Consider the following 23,718-nt stretch of genomic DNA (forward strand, 5'->3'; position numbering starts at 1 on the left):
GGTTGCTATAACTATTTTGGTTCATTGTTATTTCAACTGTAGCGTTTTTTATATTGCTTGTAAATTTATTTAGAAAAGTATTTCCAAGCTTGCTAGTCTCATTGCTAGTCTGTTTAAACATGTCTGACACAGATGAATCGCTTTGTTCACTATGTTTAAAGGCCAATGTGGAGCCCAATAGAAATTTATGTACTAATTGCATTGATGCTACTTTAAATAAAAGTCAATCTTTACATGTAAAGAAATTATCACCAGACAACGAGGGGGAAGTTATGCCGACTAACTCTCCTCACGTGTCAGTACCTTCGCCTCCCGCTCAGGAGGTGCGTGATTTTGTGGCGCCAAGTACATCAGGGAGGCCCTTACAAATCACTTTGCAAGACATGGCTACTGTTATGACAGAAGTATTATCTAAATTGCCAGAATTAAGAGGCAAGCGCGATAGCTCTGGGTTAAGGACAGAGCGCGCGGATGAGGTGAGAGCCATGTCAGATACTGCGTCACAGTTTGCAGAACGTGAAGACGGAGAGCTTCATTCTGTGGGTGACGGATCTGATCCAGGGAGACTGGATTCAGAGATTTCTAATTTTAAATTTAAGCTTGAGAACCTCCGCATATTGCTAGGGGAGGTTCTAGCGGCTCTGAATGATTGTAACACGGTTGCAATTCCAGAAAAATTATGTAGGTTGGATAGATACTATGCGGTACCGGTGTGTACTGACGTGTTTCCTATACCTAAAAGGCTTACAGAGATTATTAGCAAGGAGTGGGATAGACCTGGTGTGCCCTTTTCCCCTCCTCCCATATTTAGGAAAATGTTTCCTATAGACGCCACCACACGAGACTTATGGCAGACGGTCCCTAAGGTGGAGGGAGCAGTTTCTACTTTAGCTAAGCGTACCACTATCCCGGTGGAGGATAGTTGTGCCTTTTCAGATCCAATGGATAAGAAATTAGAGGGTTACCTTAAGAAAATGTTTGTTCAACAAGGTTTTATCTTACAGCCCCTTGCATGCATTGCGCCTGTCACTGCTGCGGCGGCATTCTGGTTTGAGTCTCTGGAAGAGGCCATTCGCACAGCTCCATTGGATGAAATTATGAACAAGCTTAAAGCACTTAAGCTAGCTAACGCATTTGTTTCTGATGCCTTCGTACATTTAACCAAACTTACGGCTAAGAACTCCGGATTCACCATCCAAGCGCGCAGAGCGCTATGGCTTAAATCCTGGTCAGCTGACGTGACTTCTAAATCTAAATTGCTTAATATTCCTTTCAAAGGGCAGACCTTATTCGGGCCCGGCTTGAAAGAAATTATAGCTGACATTACGGGAGGTAAGGGCCATGCTCTACCTCAGGACAGGGCCAAATCAAAGGCCAAACAGTCTAATTTTCGTGCCTTTCGTAACTTCAAGGCTGGAGCAGCATCAACTTCCTCCGCTCCAAAACAGGAAGGAGCTGTTGCTCGTTACAGGCAGGGCTGGAAAGTTAACCAGTCCTGGAACAAGGGCAAGCAGGCCAAGAAACCTGCTGCTGCCCCCAAGGGCCCCCTATCCGGAAACGGATCTAGTGGGGGGCAGACTTTCTCTCTTCGCCCAGGCTTGGGCAAGAGATGTCCAGGATCCCTGGGCGTTGGAGATCATATCTCAGGGATATCTCCTGGACTTCAAAACTTCTCCTCCACGAGGGAGATTTCATCTTTCAAGGTGTACAAGACCTTTTACTAATGGGGGTGATCCACCCAGTTCCGCAGATGGAACACGGGCAGGGATTCTATTCAAATCTATTTGTGGTTCCCAAGAAAGAGGGAACCTTCAGACCAATCTTGGACTTAAAAATCCTAAACAAATTTCTAAGAGTTCCATCATTCAAAATGGAAACTATTCGAACCATCCTTCCCATGATCCAAGAGGGTCAGTACATGACCACAGTGGATTTAAAGGATGCCTACCTTCACATACCGATTCACAAGGATCATTATCGGTACCTAAGATTTGCTTTCCTAGACAGGCATTACCAGTTTGTAGCTCTTCCCTTCGGATTAGCTACGGCTCCAAGAATCTTTACAAAAGTTCTGGGCTCACTTCTGGCGGTACTAAGACCGCGAGGCATTGCGGTGACTCCGTACCTAGACGACATTCTGATACAAGCGTCAAGTTTTCAAACTGCCAAGTCTCATACAGAGATAGTTCTGGCATTTCTGAGGTCGCATGGGTGGAAGGTGAACGTGGAAAAGAGTTCTCTATTACCACTTACAAGAGTTCCCTTTCTAGGGACTCTTATAGATTCTGTAGAGATGAAAATTTACCTGACAGAGGCCAGGTTATCAAAACTTCTAAATGCTTGCCGTGTCCTTCATTCCATTCCACACCCGTCAGTAGCTCAGTGCATGGAAGTAATCGGCTTAATGGTAGCGGCAATGGACATAGTACCATTTGCGCGCCTGCATCTCAGACCGCTGCAATTGTGCATGCTAAGTCAGTGGAACGGGGATTACTCAGATTTGTCCCCCCTACTAAGTCTGGATCAAGAGACCAGAGATTCTCTTCTATGGTGGCTCTCTCGGCCACATCTGTCCAAGGGGATGACCTTTCGCAGGCCAGATTGGACGATTGTAACAACAGACGCCAGCCTTCTAGGCTGGGGCGCAGTCTGGAACTCCCTGAAAGCTCAGGGATTATGGACTCAGGAGGAGAAACTCCTCTCAATAAATATTCTGGAATTAAGAGCAATATTCAATGCTCTCCTAGCTTGGCCTCAGTTAGCAACTCTGAGGTTCATCAGATTTCAGTCGGACAACATCACGACTGTGGCTTACATCAACCATCAAGGGGGAACCAGAAGTTCCCTAGCGATGTTGGAAGTCTCAAAGATAATTCGCTGGGCAGAGTCTCACTCTTGCCACCTGTCAGCGATTTACATCCCAGGCGTAGAGAACTGGGAGGCGGATTTTCTAAGTCGCCAGACTTTTCATCCGGGGGAGTGGGAACTTCATCCGGAGGTCTTTGCTCAACTGATTCTTCGTTGGGGCAAACCAGATCTGGATCTCATGGCATCTCGCCAGAACGCCAAGCTTCCTTGTTACGGATCCAGGTCCAGGGACCCGGGAGCGGTGCTGATAGATGCTCTGACAGCCCCTTGGGTCTTCAACATGGCTTATGTGTTTCCACCATTCCCGATGCTTCCTCGTTTGATTGCCAAGATCAAACAGGAGAGAGCTTCGGTGATTCTGATAGCGCCTGCGTGGCCACGCAGGACCTGGTATGCAGACCTAGTGGACATGTCGTCCTGTCCACCGTGGTCTCTACCTCTGAGACAGGACCTTCTAATTCAGGGTCCTTTCAAACATCCAAATCTAATTTCTCTGAGGCTGACTGCATGGAGATTGAACGCTTGATTCTATCAAAGCGTGGCTTCTCGCAGTCGGTTATTGATACCTTAATACAGGCTAGGAAGCCTGTTACCAGAAAAATTTACCATAAGATATGGCGTAAATATTTATATTGGTGCGAATCCAAGGGTTACTCATGGAGTAAGGTTAGGATTCCTAGGATATTGTCCTTTCTACAAGAGGGTTTAGAAAAGGGCTTATCTGCTAGTTCGTTAAAGGGACAGATTTCTGCTCTGTCTATTCTTCTACACAAACGTCTGGCTGAAGTTCCAGACGTTCAGGCTTTTTGTCAGGCTTTAACTAGGATTAAGCCTGTGTTTAAGACTGTTGCTCCGCCGTGGAGCTTAAACTTAGTTCTTAATGTTCTTCAAGGCGTTCCATTTGAACCCCTTCATTCCATTGATATCAAGCTGTTATCCTGGAAGGTTTTGTTTTTGATGGCTATTTCCTCGGCTCGAAGAGTCTCTGAGTTATCTGCCTTACATTGTGATTCTCCTTATCTGATTTTTCATTCAGACAAGGTAGTTCTGCGTACTACACCTGGGTTCTTACCTAAGGTAGTTACTAACAGGAATATCAATCAAGAGATTGTTGTTCCATCACTGTGTCCTAACCCTTCTTCAAAGAAGGAACGACTTTTGCATAATTTGGACGTAGTCCGTGCCCTGAATTTCTATTTGCAGGGAACTAAAGATTTTCGTCAAACTTCTTCCCTGTTTGTCGTTTACTCTGGACAGAGAAGAGGTCAAAAGGCTTCGGCTACCTCTCTCTCTTTTTGGCTTCGTAGCATAATACGTTTAGCCTATGAGACTGCTGGACAGCAGCCTCCTGAAAGGATTACAGCTCATTCTACTAGAGCTGTGGCTTCCACCTGGGCCTTTAAAAATGAGGCCTCTGTTGAACAGATTTGCAAGGCTGCGACTTCACACCTTTTCAAAATGTTACAAATTTGACACTTTTGCTTCTTCGGAGGCTATTTTTGGGAGAAAGGTACTTCAGGCAGTGGTTCCTTCTGTTTAATGTTCCTGCCTTGTCCCTCCCTTCATCCGTGTACTTTAGCTTTGGTATTGGTATTCCATAAGTAATGGATGACCCGTGGACTGACTACACTTAACAAGAGAAAACATAATTTATGCTTACCTGATAAATTTATTTCTCTTGTAGTGTAGTCAGTCCACGGCCCGCCCTGTCTTTAAGGCAGACCTAAATTTTAATTAAACTCCAGTCACCACTGCACCCTATGGTTTCTCCTTTCTCGTCTGCTTTGGTCGAATGACTGAATATGACATGTGAGGAGCTGTGTAGCAGCTCTGCTGGGTGATCCTCTTGCAGCTTCCTGTTAGGAAGAGATATATTCCATAAGTAATGGATGACCCGTGGACTGACTACACTACAAGAGAAATAAATTTATCAGGTAAGCATAAATTATGTTTTTGTCAACATTAACATTTTTAGGCAATCTCAGTTTACATGCCAAAAAAATATTAAAATATTTTTTGGTGTAGAAAAAAGGTTAAGGATTGCATAAATCAAATTTATAAGCTATAAAATGTGTACTCAAGTAAAATACAATTGTCAGCATTTTAATTTGGGATTGCTACAGTGGTGAATTTGTCCATTGGGTCACTAAAAGGGACACTCAAATCAAAATAAAGTTTTTATGATTCAGAAAGAGCATTGAGTTTTAAAACACTTTCCAATTTAATTCCATTATCAAATTTTGCACATATTTTCCTATTTACTTTAATTACATTATAGTAAATAGGATTTTTGGCAATGCTCACTTACTCACTCTGAGAAAATAGGAAACACAAAGACAGTATACCTGGCAACATAGACTCTTGTAATCTTCTTATCCTACTGATGCTTTGCTCAAGAGACTTAAATATTCCTTAAGTATCACTCTTCTCATTCTCATTATTTTTGGCATTTCATATGGGCCATATAAAAAAGTACTTAAAGGGACAGTCCGTTTAAAATTGAAATTCACATAGAAGAACTACATCCGTGAATAGAATTTTTTTTGCAATATACAATATGCAATATAAATGCTTCTAGTATAAGTTATCACTGTTTAGTGCATTTTTCTCTGCACGTGCATGTAAAGCCTAACTAGATATTTTCAGTACACCAGCATTTTAAATACTGCACCTGCTGCCAGTGGGGATTGTATTATGTCAGCAAATAACAAATTGAGTCATTACCAGAGAGTACAAGCATCTTGGGCTCTCTGAGGAAGTGTTGTGTTTTAAATGCTGGTGCATGATGCATACTTAAATATACTTTTGAAACAGCTATAGCTTTTATTAGAAGCATTTTTGCTAATAGATGTATATTACAAAAATACTCATGTTCAAATCTGAAATGCATCCGTGTGGATTTCAGTTTTGGCTGGAATTTCCTTTTTAAAATGCTTATAATAATTTTTAAGAAAGGAATTAATTAAATTTAGTAATTAGTGAGATAAATCTAGATTTATACTTTCTAACAATTTCATAGAGCATATGAGGTCCAATCTGAGGCATGTTTTAGGATTGTGTCACTGCCTAGCAGTGCCACCATCAGGGGGTGAATAGAGGTGACTCCTGTCAGGGGTCCAGTGGGCCCCATGAGGCAAGCACAACTATTTTTTTTTTACATTTTGGCAGCCACCAGAGGGCATACAGCAGAGTGCTATTAAGCATGGGAAATGTAATTACAAGGAGTAAAGCATTAGCATTTAAGAGGATTTCTGAGTGTACACTAAACCACTATGTACAATGTGAGACAGACTTGACACTTCAGCTTGTACAGAGTGTGCCAGAGTCAGACAGCAGATCACTTTCATTTGCAGAGTAGGTAGGACTTACTTAGTAAATGTTTTTTATTTATTTGTGCAATTTCAGATTGTAACTTCAGTGTGGTAGTTGTGTGGTGGAGCCAGGGGTCCATTATTTTTTAGCAATATGCTGCAGTGTATTTATGATTATTTGACAATGCTGTAGAAATTCTGTATTTAAAACCATGCAGAAGTGTTTCCTTCTCTATACACAAATGGTGCCCTTTTTATTTATATATATCTTTTTATTACTTTCCAGTTTACTGCCCCTTTATGCAAGGACTTTCCAGATGCAGGAGGCATTTTATCTAATATTTTTACATCTGCATAAAATGTTATACTCTCAGGCTAAGATTGCTCAGTGTTTGAAATGAGACAGGTTAACTTAACACTGTTCAGTTTACACTACAGCTGACTTAATTTTGAAATACATACAAACAAGCCTAAATCCTGCATTTAATCAGATTTAATGGTATGAGACCTAGTGCCACAGCTTATGGTTCCACCAACACCATATAGAGTACAGTATTTTCAAAATCCATAAGTAGATGACAGACTGAAACATTTGTACACCAAATTTGAAGTGGTGCTCTTGGTTGTGGAAAATGGGGGGGGGGGGACCCAAACATATGTCAACCTTTCAAAAGTACTTTTCTTCATCTACCGATTCTGACAGATCAATAATGTACAATTTTGAATTCAGAGAAGTATTTTTGTTTGCACATTTACAAATATGATTCTTTAAAAAGTGATCTCTTAATTTCTGCTATTTTTTTAATCATGCATGTCACACACTGTTGATTTAGGGGATGGCAATGTGCAGAAATTTTACCTCCTGTGAGTGTTTCTGTGGGCGTCTGTGTTTATGTCTTTGTGCTTTTGTTGGTGTCTCTATGAGTGTGTATGTATTTTTTTTCTGTGGATCTCTCTGTGAGGGTTTGTGTGTCTGTCTTGGTGCATTTTCTGTGGATGTCTCTGTGAGGCTGTGTGTGTATGTATTTGTGTGTTTTCTGTGGGTGTCTGTGTGTGTATGTATGTCTTTGTGTGTTTTCTGTTGGTGTCTGTGAGTGTGTATGTCTTTATGTGTTTTCTGTGGGTGTCTGTGAGTGTGTATGTCTTTGTGTGTTTTCTGTGGGTGTCTCTGTGGCTGTTTCCTTGGGTGTATGTGCAAGTTTGTGTGTGTGTGTGTCCCCGTTGTCTGTTCCTTTTTAGGAAATTTACTACTGATTATTCACATCTTTCTTCAGACTTTGAGACTAATGAGACCTTTCTGGAAGTCACCAATCCACCACTTAACCTTAAAAATTGTTTAAGCAGTTCAGGGCCATTCCTTTCAGCCACTGCATGCTGTTGTCATCAAATAGTTGGCATCTTCCTTGACAAAAAGATAATCAGAACTCCATATTTTGTCTTATAAATCTCCTTTTTTGACAAAACTGTAGTCTACCTCATTACTTGTCAGGTCAATGTGAACAAGTACTGAGTGTCTGTGTCTGAGTGTGTTTGTGTGTTTTTTTGCATGTCTGCTAGAGAGTCTATAGGTGAATCCTTATGTGTGTCTGTGTGTTTTTGTGTTTGTGTGTTACTACCTTTACAACATTTCCAAGTTTGACTACACTTAAGAATAAAGTGTATATACATTTTAGTCACTTGGTCAAAAATTACACATGTCAAGGGGGGGAGCTGATTAATGGTTAAGTGATGGGCCCCAAAGTTTCTAGTGGCGGCCCTGCTGCCTAGATACCTTGTTTAGTATTATAGTAGTCCATTGCCTTACTTTTTTATTTTAAACACTCCCAAGTGGACAATCCATAAAACTGAGGATCAAGGGAGAGATTAGGGTGTTGAGCCTGAAGACCTTTATCATCAATTTGTTTCTTCCTTCTCCAAGTGGTTTTATTTCCGAGTAATACATATGCTAGTGCTTGGAACATAAACAACTTGATTTATAATTGTTTTATAACTATTTAACTACAACTTACGTGTTTCTTTAAATTTCCATGTTCAGGTTGTGGGATATTGAATGTGGAGCCTGTTTGCGAGTTTTAGAAGGACACGAAGAACTGGTGCGATGCATCCGGTTTGACAACAAGATGATAGTCAGTGGAGCATATGATGGGTGAGAAACAATTTTAAAGACTAGCCTTCTCATATTGCTTAAAATGGTCTTGAGTTGCAATCTCAAAAATTGTAATTCTGAATGTTGACTATATTACATAAGATATTGTTTACACTTGGTCCCATCCCCTCTCCAAACTGTCCCATTTTACAGATGCAAATATTTCAAAATTCAAATTATTCTAAAATTGAAATTTTTTCTAGTCCCAAGCATTTTGCATCAAGGGTTTTGTACCTGTTTATATATGTATGTATATATAAATAAAAATCATGAAGACACAGCTCCTACTTTTTCAAACATTATGTGTTTATTCCAGCGTTTCGGCCCCCATTTGGGGCTTTGTCAAGGTTACCTTGATAACCTTGACAAAGGCTGAAATGTGGGCTGAAATGTTGCAATAAACACATAATGTTTGGAAAAAAAGGAGCTGTGTCTTCATGATTCCTATAAATCGGGGGTGGGCAAGACGTAGATTGCGGTCTACCAGTGGACCGCGAGTGAATTTTTTGGTGACCGCCTGTAAGATTTCAAAAGTCTGCATATTAAGAGAAAGATTTCTTACACATATAAGGCGGCGAGGCCATCTACGGCGGCGAGGCTCTTCACTCAGAATCTAGAATTCTAGATAGAATCTAGATTCTGAGTGAAGAGCCTCGCCACGTAGATGTGTGAGAAATCTTTCTCTTATGCAGATTTTTTAAATTGGCTATGACTCTGAGTCTATGACAGCGGTATGGGCACTGTACTTTAGCATGCTTGATGCAGCGTGTAGCTAAACTCGCTGCCCCAGCTTTGGTTACAGGACCTGCCCCCTAATCAACCTGACATGGCGTCCAGCCAATAAAATTACTTTTTAAAATGAGTCTCGAGTCGTCTTGATTGTGAGACTACTTATCATACGCAGGCACGGTACACAGATAAGGTTGCTTGACGGTCCCAGCGTGACGTAAAGATAGAGCGTGGCTGTATTTGTTAAAGAGCGCGGCTGATTTCTAAAGCTATATTATTTGTGTCAAAAATACAATTTTCAGCCAGCAGGTCCTATTTGTGGCAAAAATACAGTGTGTGCTCGACTATTTTTTGTGTTTTTTGAATAAATACATTATTGTAATTATTATTATCAAGACTGGTGGGGTTTTTTTTTTAAGTTAGGTGACCACGTCACTTGGAATAACATTAGAGGTAGCCCTTTCCTTACAAAAGTCTGCCCACCCCTGCTATAAATATTTGGAATGACTACAGCAGAGAAGTTTGTGAAGGTGTGCCGACCCTTTATGGATGTACAGTATGTGTGTATATATATATAATATGTGTATTTGTGTATATATATATATATATATATATATATATATATATATATATATATATATATATATATATACACACATACACACGTGGATTTGTTTATATCTGATCTATCATTTTTATATTATCATAGAAAAATAAAAGTATGGGACCTTGTAGCTGCTTTAGACCCACGGTCTCCAGCAGGGACCCTGTGCCTTCGGACACTTGTGGTAAGTGTACAGAGACCAGTTTAGGTAAATCTTCTGGACTTTTTCTTATTCAATAATTGGGGAAAAAGACATACTGAATTTTGCTTCTTTCTGTAATAATATTTTTTAGTATTAAATGCCAACTTTTTTAATTATAATTAAAGATTAAAGGGCACATATTAGCAATAAGCACTGCACTGCAAGAGAAATGTGTTAAAAGGTTGTTAGCACAATGTTTTGCAAATCAGGAGCAGTTTATTCATACAGCTCTAAAAATACTGGTGGAATCCATTTTTTGGTCTTCTTTGGCCAATCAAGGATGGATGTAATTGAGCTTGTGATCTGCTCTTAACCAATTACCGTGTAAAATGTTGCAGATTTAAGTACAACATTTTCAAATCTATTTTACAGTAAAAGCAGGCAACATAAATAATGAATGCATATTGCAATGTTTTATTTTATTAAACATTTTAAATGGATATTAAATGTTGAGTCCTTTTTTTTTACACATACAATCATTGCACTACATATAGATGAAGTCACAATTGGGAACCATAAGTCTTGCATACCCGAAGTAGAAAGTCTCAGAATCAAAAGCCTTAATCAATCACCAAACATCCTACCACTTTGCAAGGGATAACATCAGGGTTGATCACAATATATCGGCAATTTGCTCCCCAAGTGGGTTTTTTTTTTGCTTTCCAGTCGATTGTTCAGCATGTTTTCCAAGTGGCCACAGCGCAAAATGTATCCATGTTATAAATGCCTGCAGCCGCAAAGCCTTTTTAACAAAAAAGTACCCGAAAAAGGCCTTTCCATGTATTAAGTACTTGTTTTTGGAATAGTAATCGAGAAATCAGCCAACATAACATATACTATGGCCCTCTCAGAAATCTTAAAGTTACAGTAAAGTGCATTTGATTTAACCTCTTTGTTCACTGTTAAAAGAAAATTCTCATTTAGTTGTATTAGATTAACCTATTGCAATTCAAATCCATCCTCACCACTGCTTCACCATCTGAATGTCCATTGTCTATAGACATGATGGGCATACTGGGCACAGTTGCTTATTGGCTATATTGTCCCCTTTATAAGTTTTGTTTTTAACAATATTTATATGTATTATTTGTAAAAGCACTGTTTCTGGTTTGGCGTGATCCAGTTTTTTTTTTAATTATATGGGCTTATATCTTTAAGCTTTAACCCAGTTAAAATTGGATCTGCATAGAAGCTGTGTTAATTTTGACAGCAAATTTTGTTTTAGTTTTAGTCTTAGTCTTTTGACTAAAATGCCTTTTTTAGTTTGTCATATTTGTCATCTGAACTGTTTTAGTATCAGTTGACTAAATCTCCAATAGATTTTAGTCGACTAAATTCTAATTGGTTTAGTTAAACTGTAATGCATAATAAGCATTATTACTAAACATTTCTCTAGAACTTCCAAACTCATTATATACTCCTGGAGTAAAGGTTTATTAACTTGTTTTTATTTATGGTATTAAGGTTTGAACATGCAATACAGATTTAACTGTTGTGGTATATAACATGTCTATCTTAAAATTAAATAAAACCAAGTTTAGTAAATAAACAAAAAGATAGCCTTGAGATATATATATATATATATATATATATATATATATATATATATATATATATATATATATATTATATGTATATTAGGGCTGCAACTAATGACTAAACATTCTGTTATTCACTCTTTCAGAAACTTTGCATTTAAATGCAAAATTCTCAACATCTCCACATGCTTCTGGCTAAGACTGATTCTCTGTTTGCAGCTATATTTCCTGCATCAGAGAAAAGGCACTCAAATAGTGTTGAGGTGCTTGAGATGTATAAGTAGGGTTTTGCCAATTTCACCAAAGTGGGATATTTATCTGTGTTAGCTCTTCACCAATGCAAAGTGTTTTTCACCTTGGCAAGGGGCCTCTCAATAAAGTAACCCTTGACTTCATTCTAACATAAAAAATATCTTGAATATCTATATGCAATGGTAAATAACCAGCTATAATGATAGGGGAAAATATCTAGTCCGCTCTAAAAATAACAGATATATACTTATAAATGTTGAATCTGGTACATATTATCACAATTTATTAAAAATATAACAAAACAAATAAAAAGCACTAAGGACTGTATATCAATAACAGGACAAAGCCTTACACATTTATTTATACAGTACATATAATCAGCAATAGCAAGCAATACGCTAATAATTGTGCAAACAGATAATAGTGCACATCAATTTAAATAACTCCCATCAATCTAGGGACAAGGTGTAAACAACAAGCTTGGCACTATATCATGAAAAGCATAGTTCCAAATCACCTGATTTAATATAAACAATCCAACTGATGACTATTATATCTTGTTGCACATAAGCCAGGGGTAGTTGTAAACGTATACTGTCCTGAAAAAGTGAAAGGTTAGACGTCTGTAGACGTCCTTTAGGCTAAGGACATAACCATAAAACACAATACCATGTGCAGGAGTTCATTGGAGTGAAGTGCACAGACCAACTAATTGCAAACCAACTAATCGATTATGAGATTCGTTGACAACTAATTTCATAATCGATTATTATTGATTATAACGATTAGTTGTTGCAGCTCTAATATATATATGTAGTAATTAGATATGGATTGATTATAACACCTTGGATAAAGTTTTAATTTTGACAGCAAATTTTGATTTAGTTTTAGTCATAGTCTTTTGACTAAAATGCCATTTTAGTTTTAGTCGTATTTTATTCATCAGAATTGTTTTAGTTTTAGTCTAGTTATCGTTGACTAAATTAACGCTGCCTAGAAGGATGTTCAAACAAGGTTGCTTATCCTCATGACCATGTTTTTACAAGGGACACGCCTTTGTGAACACTAAGCCCAAACACGGTCACAGCAGGGCATTTTACATTGCTTGCTCGTACATTATTGAACTTCTAAACAGGATTGCGCCTTTGTAAACGTTCTATAATGTACAAATGCAATAATGTTAGTGATAATCACAACAGTGTGAATGTGACGTAGAATCAAAAGATCTTACTACACACCTTTTGTAGCTGTTGGGGTCCTGTAGGCCCCTTAGCTGTACAGAAAATTACGTACTCAACACTTATGCATATTATTATTATTATTTATTTGTATAGCACTGACAACTTCAGTAGCGTTGGATATGTAAATTAACCTATGCATATGTAAACGTGTGCCCTGTTCACTGTAGATGGCTTATACAATAATGATGAATACAGCTGAATAGAGTGTCTTGCACATGTGCAATATAATAGACTGTTTACAAGTAGTCCTGGAATACTTGTAAAGATTTTCAAGATGTCATTCATTTAACAAGTACCTTGAGGTGCTGAATTTCGAAAAAGGTGTTGAAAAGTCATCTGAAAATTAATTTTGGTTGCTGAGAACTTTTCGGCTCCATGTTTAAAAAGCGGGTGAGGGGAATAGCCAAAAAACATAGGAAATTGGCCTTTTTGACCAGAAAAAGAGCAGAAAAGACCTCAACCGATAGATTGTGATTGACTCCCTTAGTTTTCTAGTATCAGTAACACAGAAATGATATACTGAGTTAAAGCTTGAATTTGTTTTGTATTAGAATATTCCTTTAAATGTGTTATTCCCTAACTAAATCTTTTGTAGCATAGCAAAACCCTAAATTTTATGTGCAGCCATTTTGAAAAACCTTATTTAGGTGGAAGTTTGTGCATCACCGCATGGGAAACATCTATCCTTATTTTGCCTAATTTTTTGCCAGCTGTATTTTTTTCATACTGAGATTCTTTAAAGGGCCATAATACCCAAATGTTTAAACACTTGAAAGTGATGCAGCATAGCTGTAAAATGCTGACTAGAAAATATCTCCTGAACATCTCTATATAAAAAAGAAAGATATTTTACCTCAAATGTTCCTCAGTAGCCACATCCCATTGTAAAGGATTTCTAAGCAGCATTTTAGTGTGTCTGTCTTGGGACATCTTAGGGGATGAGCCTTGTGAACTCTCATATTATTTCACCAATCAGGTAAAGGAAGCTTACTATGAAATCTCATGAGAGTTAAGTCAAATCTCATGAGATCACAGTAAGAGTTCATGACCTCAGCACTGCTGATGCTGATTGGCTGCTGTTCATTTCTTCATTTTTTTTTTATTTTTACCTGCAGCTGGGAGCAGGTGAAATATAACTTTTTACACAGAACTTGCTCTGCTGAGCTGAGGAGATTGTGAGGTAAAATATCTTCCTTTTTTACATAGAGATGCTCAGGTGATATTTTCCTGTCAGCTTTTTACAGTTATACTGCATCAGTTTCAAGTGATTTAGCATTTGAGTATTATGTCCCTTTAAACATAATACACAGTCTTGTTCAGATGTCTAGGTAGGCCAATTACTCATAGCATAATAGCAGCTTGATCCGTTTCTATGTTCTCTGTAAACTAGCTTTTGTTTTGTGCTTAATAGTTATAATTAATAAATCACATTAATGTTGTATTACTAACTGACAGTATTTTGCCAGGAGCATTCAGGAAGAGTTTTCCGCCTGCAGTTTGATGAATTTCAGATAATAAGCAGCTCTCATGATGATACTATCCTTATCTGGGACTTTCTCAATGACTCAACTGCACATGCTGAGTCAAACCACTCACCTTCTAGGACATACACCTACATCTCCAGATAAATAACAACGCATAATACCTCACAATTGCACAGGTAAGTACTATAAAACAATGAGAATTTAGGGATGCATTATATTGCTGACAACATTTGAATAAAGATTCTTTTATAAATCCTTTCCTTTTAAAACCTTTCCACAATTCTGGTATTTTCATGAGCTGTAAGTAATTATAGCTCAGGAAATATTAAAAGCGTGTCTCCAAAATGTCACACAATAATGAAACACTTTTACATAGTAACATAGTAGATGAGATTCAAAGAAGGCAGAAGTCCATTAAGTTTAACCTATAAAGATCCTACCTGATTGATAGAAAAGAAGCTGCCAATTTAAGTTACCTTAATACAATTAGAAACTGACTCATTTAACACAAGCAATCATATCCCTGAATTCTGTTTTTAACCAAAAAATGTATGCAAACCATTTTTAAGTTTATCTAAGGTATTGGCATTCACTACCTCCTTAGATGAGGAGCTCCACTATTTGATTGCTCTTACAATGAAAAAAAACATTTACTTTGCTAGAGATTAAATCTCCATTCCACTAGCCTTAAAGTGTGACCTTTTTTCACAATCAATTGCTTTGGAATAAACACTACTTTTGTCAACTCTGGGCCAGATTATGAGTGGAGAGCAAATGTTTTTGCGCAAGCGATACCGGGTTTTCGCTTTCGTTTGCGCACAGGTTAAATTGCACTGGTATTACGAGTTGAAAGTAAACATGATTACTAGAGTGCAATTCAAGTTACCGCTCTTCCGGTTAGTGTGTTCTCAGAGCTGTCTCACAAAACATATCAAAAACACATTACAAAGTACAGTTACACTCATAATAACACCATCTAATAAAAATTATTAAAATAAAATAATGCACAAAAAAGTTATAAAGGCTCAAAGATATGAGATCTCAGGTGCTAGAAAAAAAAGGCTGGCAGAGGGCTTTAACATAGACATACATACATATATATCTCTAAAGATGGATATGTATGTATATATAAATGTCTATATATGTGTACAGGTGTATTTATGTATGCATATGTGTATATATGTATTTACAGACATATATACACATATTAACACATAAATACATATGTACACATAGTCACATATAGACATATATTTAATTGCATTAGAGCCCTTTACAGTTAAGAAGATGAAAACATGTAAAAACATATTTATACAATGTATACAATCATGTATATATAGGTATAGATATATATTGTACCAAAATACCATTAGATATATGTAGAAATATGTATTTATGAATAAATAGAACATATTCTTCTATGTGAATTGGAATGTGAAATATTCATATTTTCATGTCAGGCATACAAAGATATGCGTTCGGGTTAACACTCGGATAGGGTTTTAGGTTTTCCCCCCACTTTTTTTGCTACATTGACTTCTATGGGGGAATAGGCTATAGTTCGGCTTTTTGTGCACATCGGGTTAGCACGAGCTGATAACTTTTTACTTTAAACTAGTTATAAGAGTTTACTTCTAGTGCAATTAGCGTACTGGCAAAAGCGCTAAATAGCGCTCCACTCGTAATCTGGCCCTCTGTATATAGGCCTTGAATATATTTATATAAAGTAATCATATCACCTCTCAAGTGACTTTCTTTTTTAGAGTAAACAATTTGGGTAACCTCTCCTCATAATCTAAATCTTCAATTCCCCTTATTAGTTTTGTGTCTATTCTCTGAACTTCTTGTAATTTTGTAATATCTTTTTCTTTGAATTGGTCCCCAGATGTGCACTCCATACTTGAGGTGAGGTCTTACCAGGGATTTATATTGCAACAGAAATGCCTTCTTCCCTAGCATCTATGCCTCTTTATATACATGCTAGTATGTTTGTTTGCCTTAGAAGCCGCTGCTTTGCATTGTGCACTCATTTTTAGCTTGTTATCTATAAGTATGTCTTTATATTTCAAAGGTCTAGTGAGTGAAAGTCTTTATGATCTGATATTACTTTTGACTTTACCTACACCCAGGTGGATGACCTTTTTTCTGATGAGACAGTATGTATGTGTATATAGATATATATATATATATATATATATACACACCCACACACACATATATATATATATATATATATATATATATATATATATATATACACACACATCAGGGCTTGAAATTTCCACTAGTCCCGAATGAGTAAAACATTTGAGTGGGCCAGTAACTTCTTCCCTCGGGGCCAGTAGTTTTTAACCGCTAACTAGTAAAGTATAGTGTTATTTCTCCTGTTAAGTGTAGTCAGTCCACGGGTCATCCATTACTTATGGGATTATATCTCCTCCCTAACAGGAAGTGCAAGAGGATCACCCAAGCAGAGCTGCTATATAGCTCCTCCCCTCTACGTCATACCCAGTCATTCTCTTGCACCTTACTAATAGATAGGACGTGTGAGAGGACTGTGGTTGTTAAACTTAGTTTTTATTTCTTCCATCAAAAGTTTGTTATTTTAAACAGCACCGGAGTGTGTTGTTTTTTCTCAGGCAGCATTAGAAGAAGAATCTACCTGAGTTTGTGTATGATCTTAGCGGTCGTAACTAAGATCCATTTGCTGTTCTCGGCCATTCTGAGGAGTGAGGTAACTTCAGAACAGGGGACAGCAGGCAGGGTTCACCTGCAAGGAGGTATGTTGCAGTATATTATTTTCTAAGGAATGGAATTGACTGAGAAAATACTGCTAATACCGATGTAATGTAAGTGCAGCCTTAAATGCAGTAGTAGCGACTGGTATCAGGCTGATATGTATGTATGTTTACACTGAGGTATTTCTGGGGAATGGAACTTCACTAAGAAAATACTGTATACATTAAGTTATATTTGAGCCTCCACTGCAGTGAAAGCGACTAGCAGCAGGCTTATTAATAACATTTCATAATTTTATTTTTAAAACGTTTACTGGCATGTTAATCGTTTTTTTCTGAGGTACTTGGTGATAAAACTTTATGGGCATGATTTTTACCACATGGCTGTCGTTTGTTTATGAATAAAATCAGTTTACTGAGTTTCCCCACTGCTGTATTCTGAGTGGGAGGGGCCTATTTTAGCGCTTTATTGCGCAGTAAAAATTCAGTCACAGTCTTCCTATTTCTTCCTCCATGATCCAGGACGTCTCTACAGAGCCCAGGGGTCTCCAAAACTAGTTTTGAGGGAGGTAATCACTCACAGCAGACCTGTGAGAGTGTGTTTTGACTGTGATAAAAACGTTTATATTAAATTGTTATCCGTTTTTGGGTACTAAGGGGTTAATCATCCATTTGCTGGTGGGTGCAATCCTTTGCTAACTTAATACATTTACTGTGAAAATTTGGTTGCTATAACTAATTTGGTTCATTGTTATTTCAACTGTGACAGTTTTTTGTGCTTCTTAAAGGCACAGTAACGTTTTTTATATTGCTTGTAAATTTATTTGAAAAGTATTTTCCAAGCTTGCTAGTCTCATTGCTAGTTTGTTTAAACATGTCTGACACAGATGAATCTCTTTGTTCAATAAGTTTAAAGGCCAATGTGGAGCCCAATAGAAATTTGTGTACTAATTGCATTGATGCTACTTTAAATAAAAGCCAATCTGTACATGTAAAGAAAATTTCACCAGACAACGAGGGGGAAGTTATGCCGACTAACTCTCCTCACGTGTCAGTACCTTCGCCTCCCGCTCAGGAGGTGCGTGATATTGTGGCGCCAAGTACATCAGGGCGGCCCTTACAAATCACTTTGCAAGACATGGCTAATGTTATGACTGAAGTACTATCTAAATTGCCAGAATTTAGGGGTAAACGCGATCACTCTGGGGTAAGAACAGAGTGCGCTGATAATAATAGAGCCATGTCTGATACTGCGTCACAATTTGCAGAACATGAGGACGGAGAGCTTCATTCTGTGGGTGACGGATCTGATCCAAGTAAACTGGACTCAGACATTTCAAATTTTAAATTTAAGCTTGAGAACCTCCGTGTATTACTAGGGGAGGTTTTAGCGGCTCTGAATGATTGTAACACGGTTGCAATTCCAGAGAAATTATGTAGGCTGGATAGATACTATGCGGTACCGGTGTGTACTGATGTTTTTCCTATACCTAAGAGGCTTACAGAAATTATTAACAAGGAGTGGGATAGACCCGGTGTGCCTTTTTCACCCCCTCCTATATTTAGAAAAATGTTTCCAATAGACGCCACCACACGGGACTTATGGCAGACGGTCCCTAAGGTGGAGGGAGCAGTTTCTACTCTGGCTAAGCGCACCACTATCCCGGTGGAGGATAGCTGTGCTTTTTCAGATCCAATGGATAAAAAGTTAGAGGGTTACCTTAAGAAAATGTTTGTTCAACAAGGTTTTATATTACAACCCCTTGCATGCATTGCGCCTGTCACGGCTGCGGCGGCATTCTGGTTTGAGTCTCTGGAAGAGACCATTAGCTCAGCTCCATTGGATGAGATTATAGACAAGCTTAAAGTCCTTAAAGTCCGCGCTGTGGCTTAAATCCTGGTCAGCCGATGTGACTTCTAAATCTAAATTGCTTAACATACCTTTCAAAGGGCAGACATTATTCGGGCCCGGTTTGAAATAAATTATCGCTGACATTACTGGAGGTAAGGGCCATGCCCTGCCTCAAGACAGGGCCAAACCAAGGGCTAAACAGTCTAATTTTCGTGCCTTTCGTAACTTCAAGGCAGGAGCAGCATCAACTTCCTCCGCTCCAAAACAGGAAGGAACTGTTGCTCGCTACAGACAGGGCTGGAAACCTAACCAGTCCTGGAACAAGGGCAAGCAGGCCAGAAAGCCTGCTGCTGCCCCTAAGACAGCATGAAGTGAGGGCCCCCGATCCGGAAACGGATCTAGTGGGGGGCAGACTTTCTCTCTTCGCCCAGGCTTGGGCAAGAGATGTCCAGGATCCCTGGGCGTTAGAGATCATATCTCAGGGATATCTTCTGGACTTCAAAGCTTCTCCTCCAAAAGGGAGATTTCATCTTTAAAGGTTGTCAGCAAACCAGATAAAGAAAGAGTTTCTACGCTGTGTACAAGACCTTTTACTAATGGGAGTGATCCACCCAGTTCCGCGGTCGGAACACGGACAAGGGTTTTACTCAAATCTGTTTGTGGTTCCCAAAAAAGAGGGAACATTCAGACCAATCTTGGACTCACAAGGATCATTACCGGTATCTAAGGTTTGCCTTCCTAAACAGGCATTACCAGTTTGTAGCTCTTCCCTTCGGGTTAGCTACGGCTCCAATAATCTTTACAAAGGTTCTGGGCTCTCTTCTGGCGGTACTAAGACCGCGAGGAATAGCGGTAGCTCCGTACCTAGACGACATTCTGATACAAGCGTCAAGTTTCCAAACTGCCAAGTCTCATACAGAGTTAGTTCTGGCATTTCTAAGGTCGCATGGGTGGAAGGTGAACGTAGAAAAGAGTTCTCTATTGCCACTCACAAGAGTTCCCTTCTTGGGGACTCTTATAGATTCTGTAGAAATGAAAATTTACCTGACAGAGGACAGGTTATCAAAACTTCTAAATGCTTGCCGTGTCCTTCATTCCATTCAACACCCGTCAGTGGCTCAATGCATGGAGGTAATCGGCTTAATGGTAGCGGCAATGGACATAGTACCTTTTGCACGCCTGCATCTCAGACCACTGCAATTGTGCATGCTAAGTCAGTGGAATGGGGATTACTCAGATTTGTCCCCTATGCTAAATCTGGATCAAGAGACCAGAGATTCTCTTCTATGGTGGCTTTCTCGGCCACATCTGTCCAGGGGGATGCCCTTCAGCAGGCCAGATTGGACGATTGTAACAACAGACGCCAGCCTGCTAGGTTGAGGCACTGTCTGGAATTCCCTGAAGGCTCAGGGATCATGGACTCAGGAGGAGAGACTCCTTCCAATAAACATTCTGGAATTAAGAGCAGTTTTCAATGCCCTTCTGGCTTGGCCTCAGTTAGCAACTCTGAGGTTCATCAGGTTTCAGTCGGACAACATCACGACTGTGGCTTACATCAACCATGAGGGAGGGACAAGGAGTTCCCTAGCGATGATGGAAGTCTCAAAGATAATTCGCTGGGCAGAGTCTCACTCTTGCCACCTGTCAGCGATACACATCCCAGGCGTGGAGAACTGGGAGGCGGATTTCCTAAGTCGCCAGACTTTTCATCCGGGGGAGTGGGAACTTCATCCGGAGGTGTTTGCCCAACTGCTTCAGCATTGGGGCAAACCAGATCTGGATCTCATGGCGTCTCGCCAGAACGCCAAGCTTCCTTGTTACGGATCCAGGTCCAGGGACCCGGGAGCGGTACTGATAGATGCTCTGACAGCACCTTGGGTTTTCAACATGGCTTATGTGTTTCCACCCTTCCCGATGCTTCCTTGATTGATTGCCAGGATCAAACAGGAGAGAGCATCGATAATTCTAATAGCGCCTGCGTGGCGACGCAGGACCTGGTTTGCAGATCTAGTGGACATGTCGTCCTGTCCACCTTGGTCTCTACCTCTGAGACAGGACCTTCTGATTCAGGGTCCTTTCAAACATCCAAATCTAATTTCTCTGAGGCTGACTGCATGGAGATTGAACGCTTGATTCTATCAAAGCGGGGATTCTCGGAGTCAGTGATTGATACCTTAATACAGGCTAGGAAACCTGTTACCAGGAAAATTTACCATAAAATATGGCGTAAATACTTACATTGGTGCGAATCCAAGAGTTACTCATGGAGTAAGGTTAGGATTCCTAGGATATTGTCTTTTCTACAAGAAGGTTTAGAAAAGGGTTTATCTGCTAGTTCGTTAAAGGGACAGATCTCAGCTCTGTCTATCCTTTTACACAAACGTCAGAAGTTCCAGACGTTCAGGCTTTTTGTCAGGCTTTGGCCAGGATTAAGCCTGTGTTTAAGACTGTTGCTCCGCCGTGGAGCTTAAACTTAGTTCTTAACGTTCTGCAAGGTGTTCCGTTTGAACCCCTTCATTCCATTGATTTCAAGCTGTTATCTTGGAAAGTTCTGTTTTTAATGGCTATTTCCTCGGCTCGAAGAGTTTCTGAGTTATCGGCCTTACATTGTGATTCTTCTTATCTGATTTTTCATTCAGACAAGGTAGTTCTGCGTACTAAACCTGGGTTCTTACCTAAGGTAGTCACTAACAGGAATATCAATCAAGAGATTGTTGTTCCATCATTGTGCCCTAACCCTTCTTCAAAGAAGGAACGACTTCTGCACAATCTGGACGTCGTCCGTGCCCTGAAATTTTATTTGCAGGCAACTAAAGATTTTCGTCAAACTTCTTCCCTGTTTGTCATTTACTCTGGACAGAGGAGAGGTCAAAAAGCTTCGGCTACCTCTCTCTCTTTCTGGCTTCGTAGCATAATACGTTTAGCCTATGAGACTGCTGGACAGCAGCCTCCTGAAAGGATTACAGCTCATTCTACTAGAGCTGTGGCTTCCACTTGGGCCTTTAAGAATGAGGCCTCTGTTGAACAGATTTGCAAGGCTGCAACTTGGTCTTCACTTCACACTTTTTCGAAATTTTACAAATTTGACACTTTTGCTTCTTCGGAGGCTGTTTTTGGGAGAAAGGTTCTACAGGCAGTGGTTCCTTCCGTGTAAAGATCCTGCCTGTCCCTCCCGTCATCCGTGTACTTTTAGCTTTGGTATTGGTATCCCATAAGTAATGGATGACCCGTGGACTGACTACACTTAACAGGAGAAAACATAATTTATGCTTACCTGATAAATTCCTTTCTCCTGTAGTGTAGTCAGTCCACGGCCCGCCCTGTTTTTGCGGCAGGTCTAAATTTTAAATTAAACTCCAGTCACCACTGCACCCGATAGTTTCTCCTTTCTCGTTTGGTTTCGGTCGAATGACTGGGTATGACGTAGAGGGGAGGAGCTATATAGCAGCTCTGCTTGGGTGATCCTCTTGCACTTCCTGTTAGGGAGGAGATATAATCCCATAAGTAATGGATGACCCGTGGACTGACTACACTACAGGAGAAAGGAATTTATCAGGTAAGCATAAATTATGTTTTTTTAACCCCTGTATATACACAGCCCCAACCTCAGACCTAAAGGCTACAACCCCAAAATGTCATTATTTTGTCCTACTAATTGCTTAGTTTTTATTGTTATAATAAGAGAATTTGTTATTCAGTTTCTGGAAATAGCTGTTATATGATAGATGAGAATAATATAAATAAATACTTCACTGTATATAGTTAATTTCTGGCAGTGCATCTTTATCTTAGCTAATTTTGGGCTAAATTACAAGTGGAGCGCTATTTAGTACTAGTGCTTTAACATTGCTAGATTGAGGCTTTTTCTGTGCATCGGGTTGCCCTCCTATAATGAGTTGAAAGTATAAAGTTAGAGCACGAGTGAAAACCCGACACATGCAAAAAGTGGAACTTCAAATATCACCACAACGTTCACGTATTCCCCATAGACTTCAATGGAGCGTGCAAACTGCAAAATACTAACACCCATACTCGTGCGCTAATCCGACCGTGTTTATACAAGATCTCTAAACCCGACATGAAATAGTAATATTTTTCATTTCAATGTTCTTCATATATAAGAATATGTTCTATTCATTCTTAAATAAATATTTCTTTATATATCTGATATTTTTTTTGGTAATATATGTATAGATATATACAGATATACATAGGAATACCTTTTTAAAAACACTAAGAACATATTCCCCTATAGGAAGACCATTGGAATGTAAAATATTTACCGTATATACACTATTAAACAATTTATTAAATATGAATATTGCATAAATATGATTTTTCATGTATTCAGCTACTTGCCTGCAAAGGGCTCCAATGCACTTATATACTTATCTATATATGTATACATATGCATTTATGTGTTTGCAAAACAAGGAAAGTGGAACAGTACTCCCAGACCGGACCGGGGACACATCATATGACCCTGAAACACTGCTCAGCTATGGTGCTATAGCACTCTCAAAAAGCTGCACTATTTCTAGAGTCACATGCAGTTTTGGCCTAGACCAGCCTGGGAGCAAGTCCCTAGGGAAGATGACTAAACAGACATTACAATACACACAGGAATAAAGTCTAGCACTCGCTCACAAGCTCTCAGCTAAGTTTAAAAGAAACTGGAAGAGTCAGTTACCGCATTTGGACAAATGGGACAAGCCCAGGTACCACGTCAAGGCCTCTTCCAAAATCTGGGACC

At 39.1% G+C, this 23,718-nt stretch overlaps 1 protein-coding gene across 2 annotated transcripts in view; it reads left to right on the plus strand.

The window, feature by feature from the left end:
- BTRC (beta-transducin repeat containing E3 ubiquitin protein ligase) overlaps positions 1-23,718 on the plus strand; it is a 559,581-nt gene that overhangs the window by 529,500 nt on the left and 6,363 nt on the right. For both annotated transcript variants that reach the window (XM_053692479.1, XM_053692481.1), the window contains 3 exons: positions 8,215-8,325; positions 9,764-9,842; positions 14,358-14,551. In XM_053692479.1, the coding sequence (XP_053548454.1) occupies positions 8,215-8,325; positions 9,764-9,842; positions 14,358-14,519 (352 nt within the window). In that variant the 3' untranslated portion in view covers positions 14,520-14,551. The remainder of the gene's footprint in view (positions 1-8,214; positions 8,326-9,763; positions 9,843-14,357; positions 14,552-23,718) is intronic.

Source organism: Bombina bombina, chromosome 9 (assembly GCF_027579735.1).
Source record: "Bombina bombina isolate aBomBom1 chromosome 9, aBomBom1.pri, whole genome shotgun sequence".
NCBI classification, from domain to species: Eukaryota; Metazoa; Chordata; class Amphibia; order Anura; family Bombinatoridae; genus Bombina; species Bombina bombina.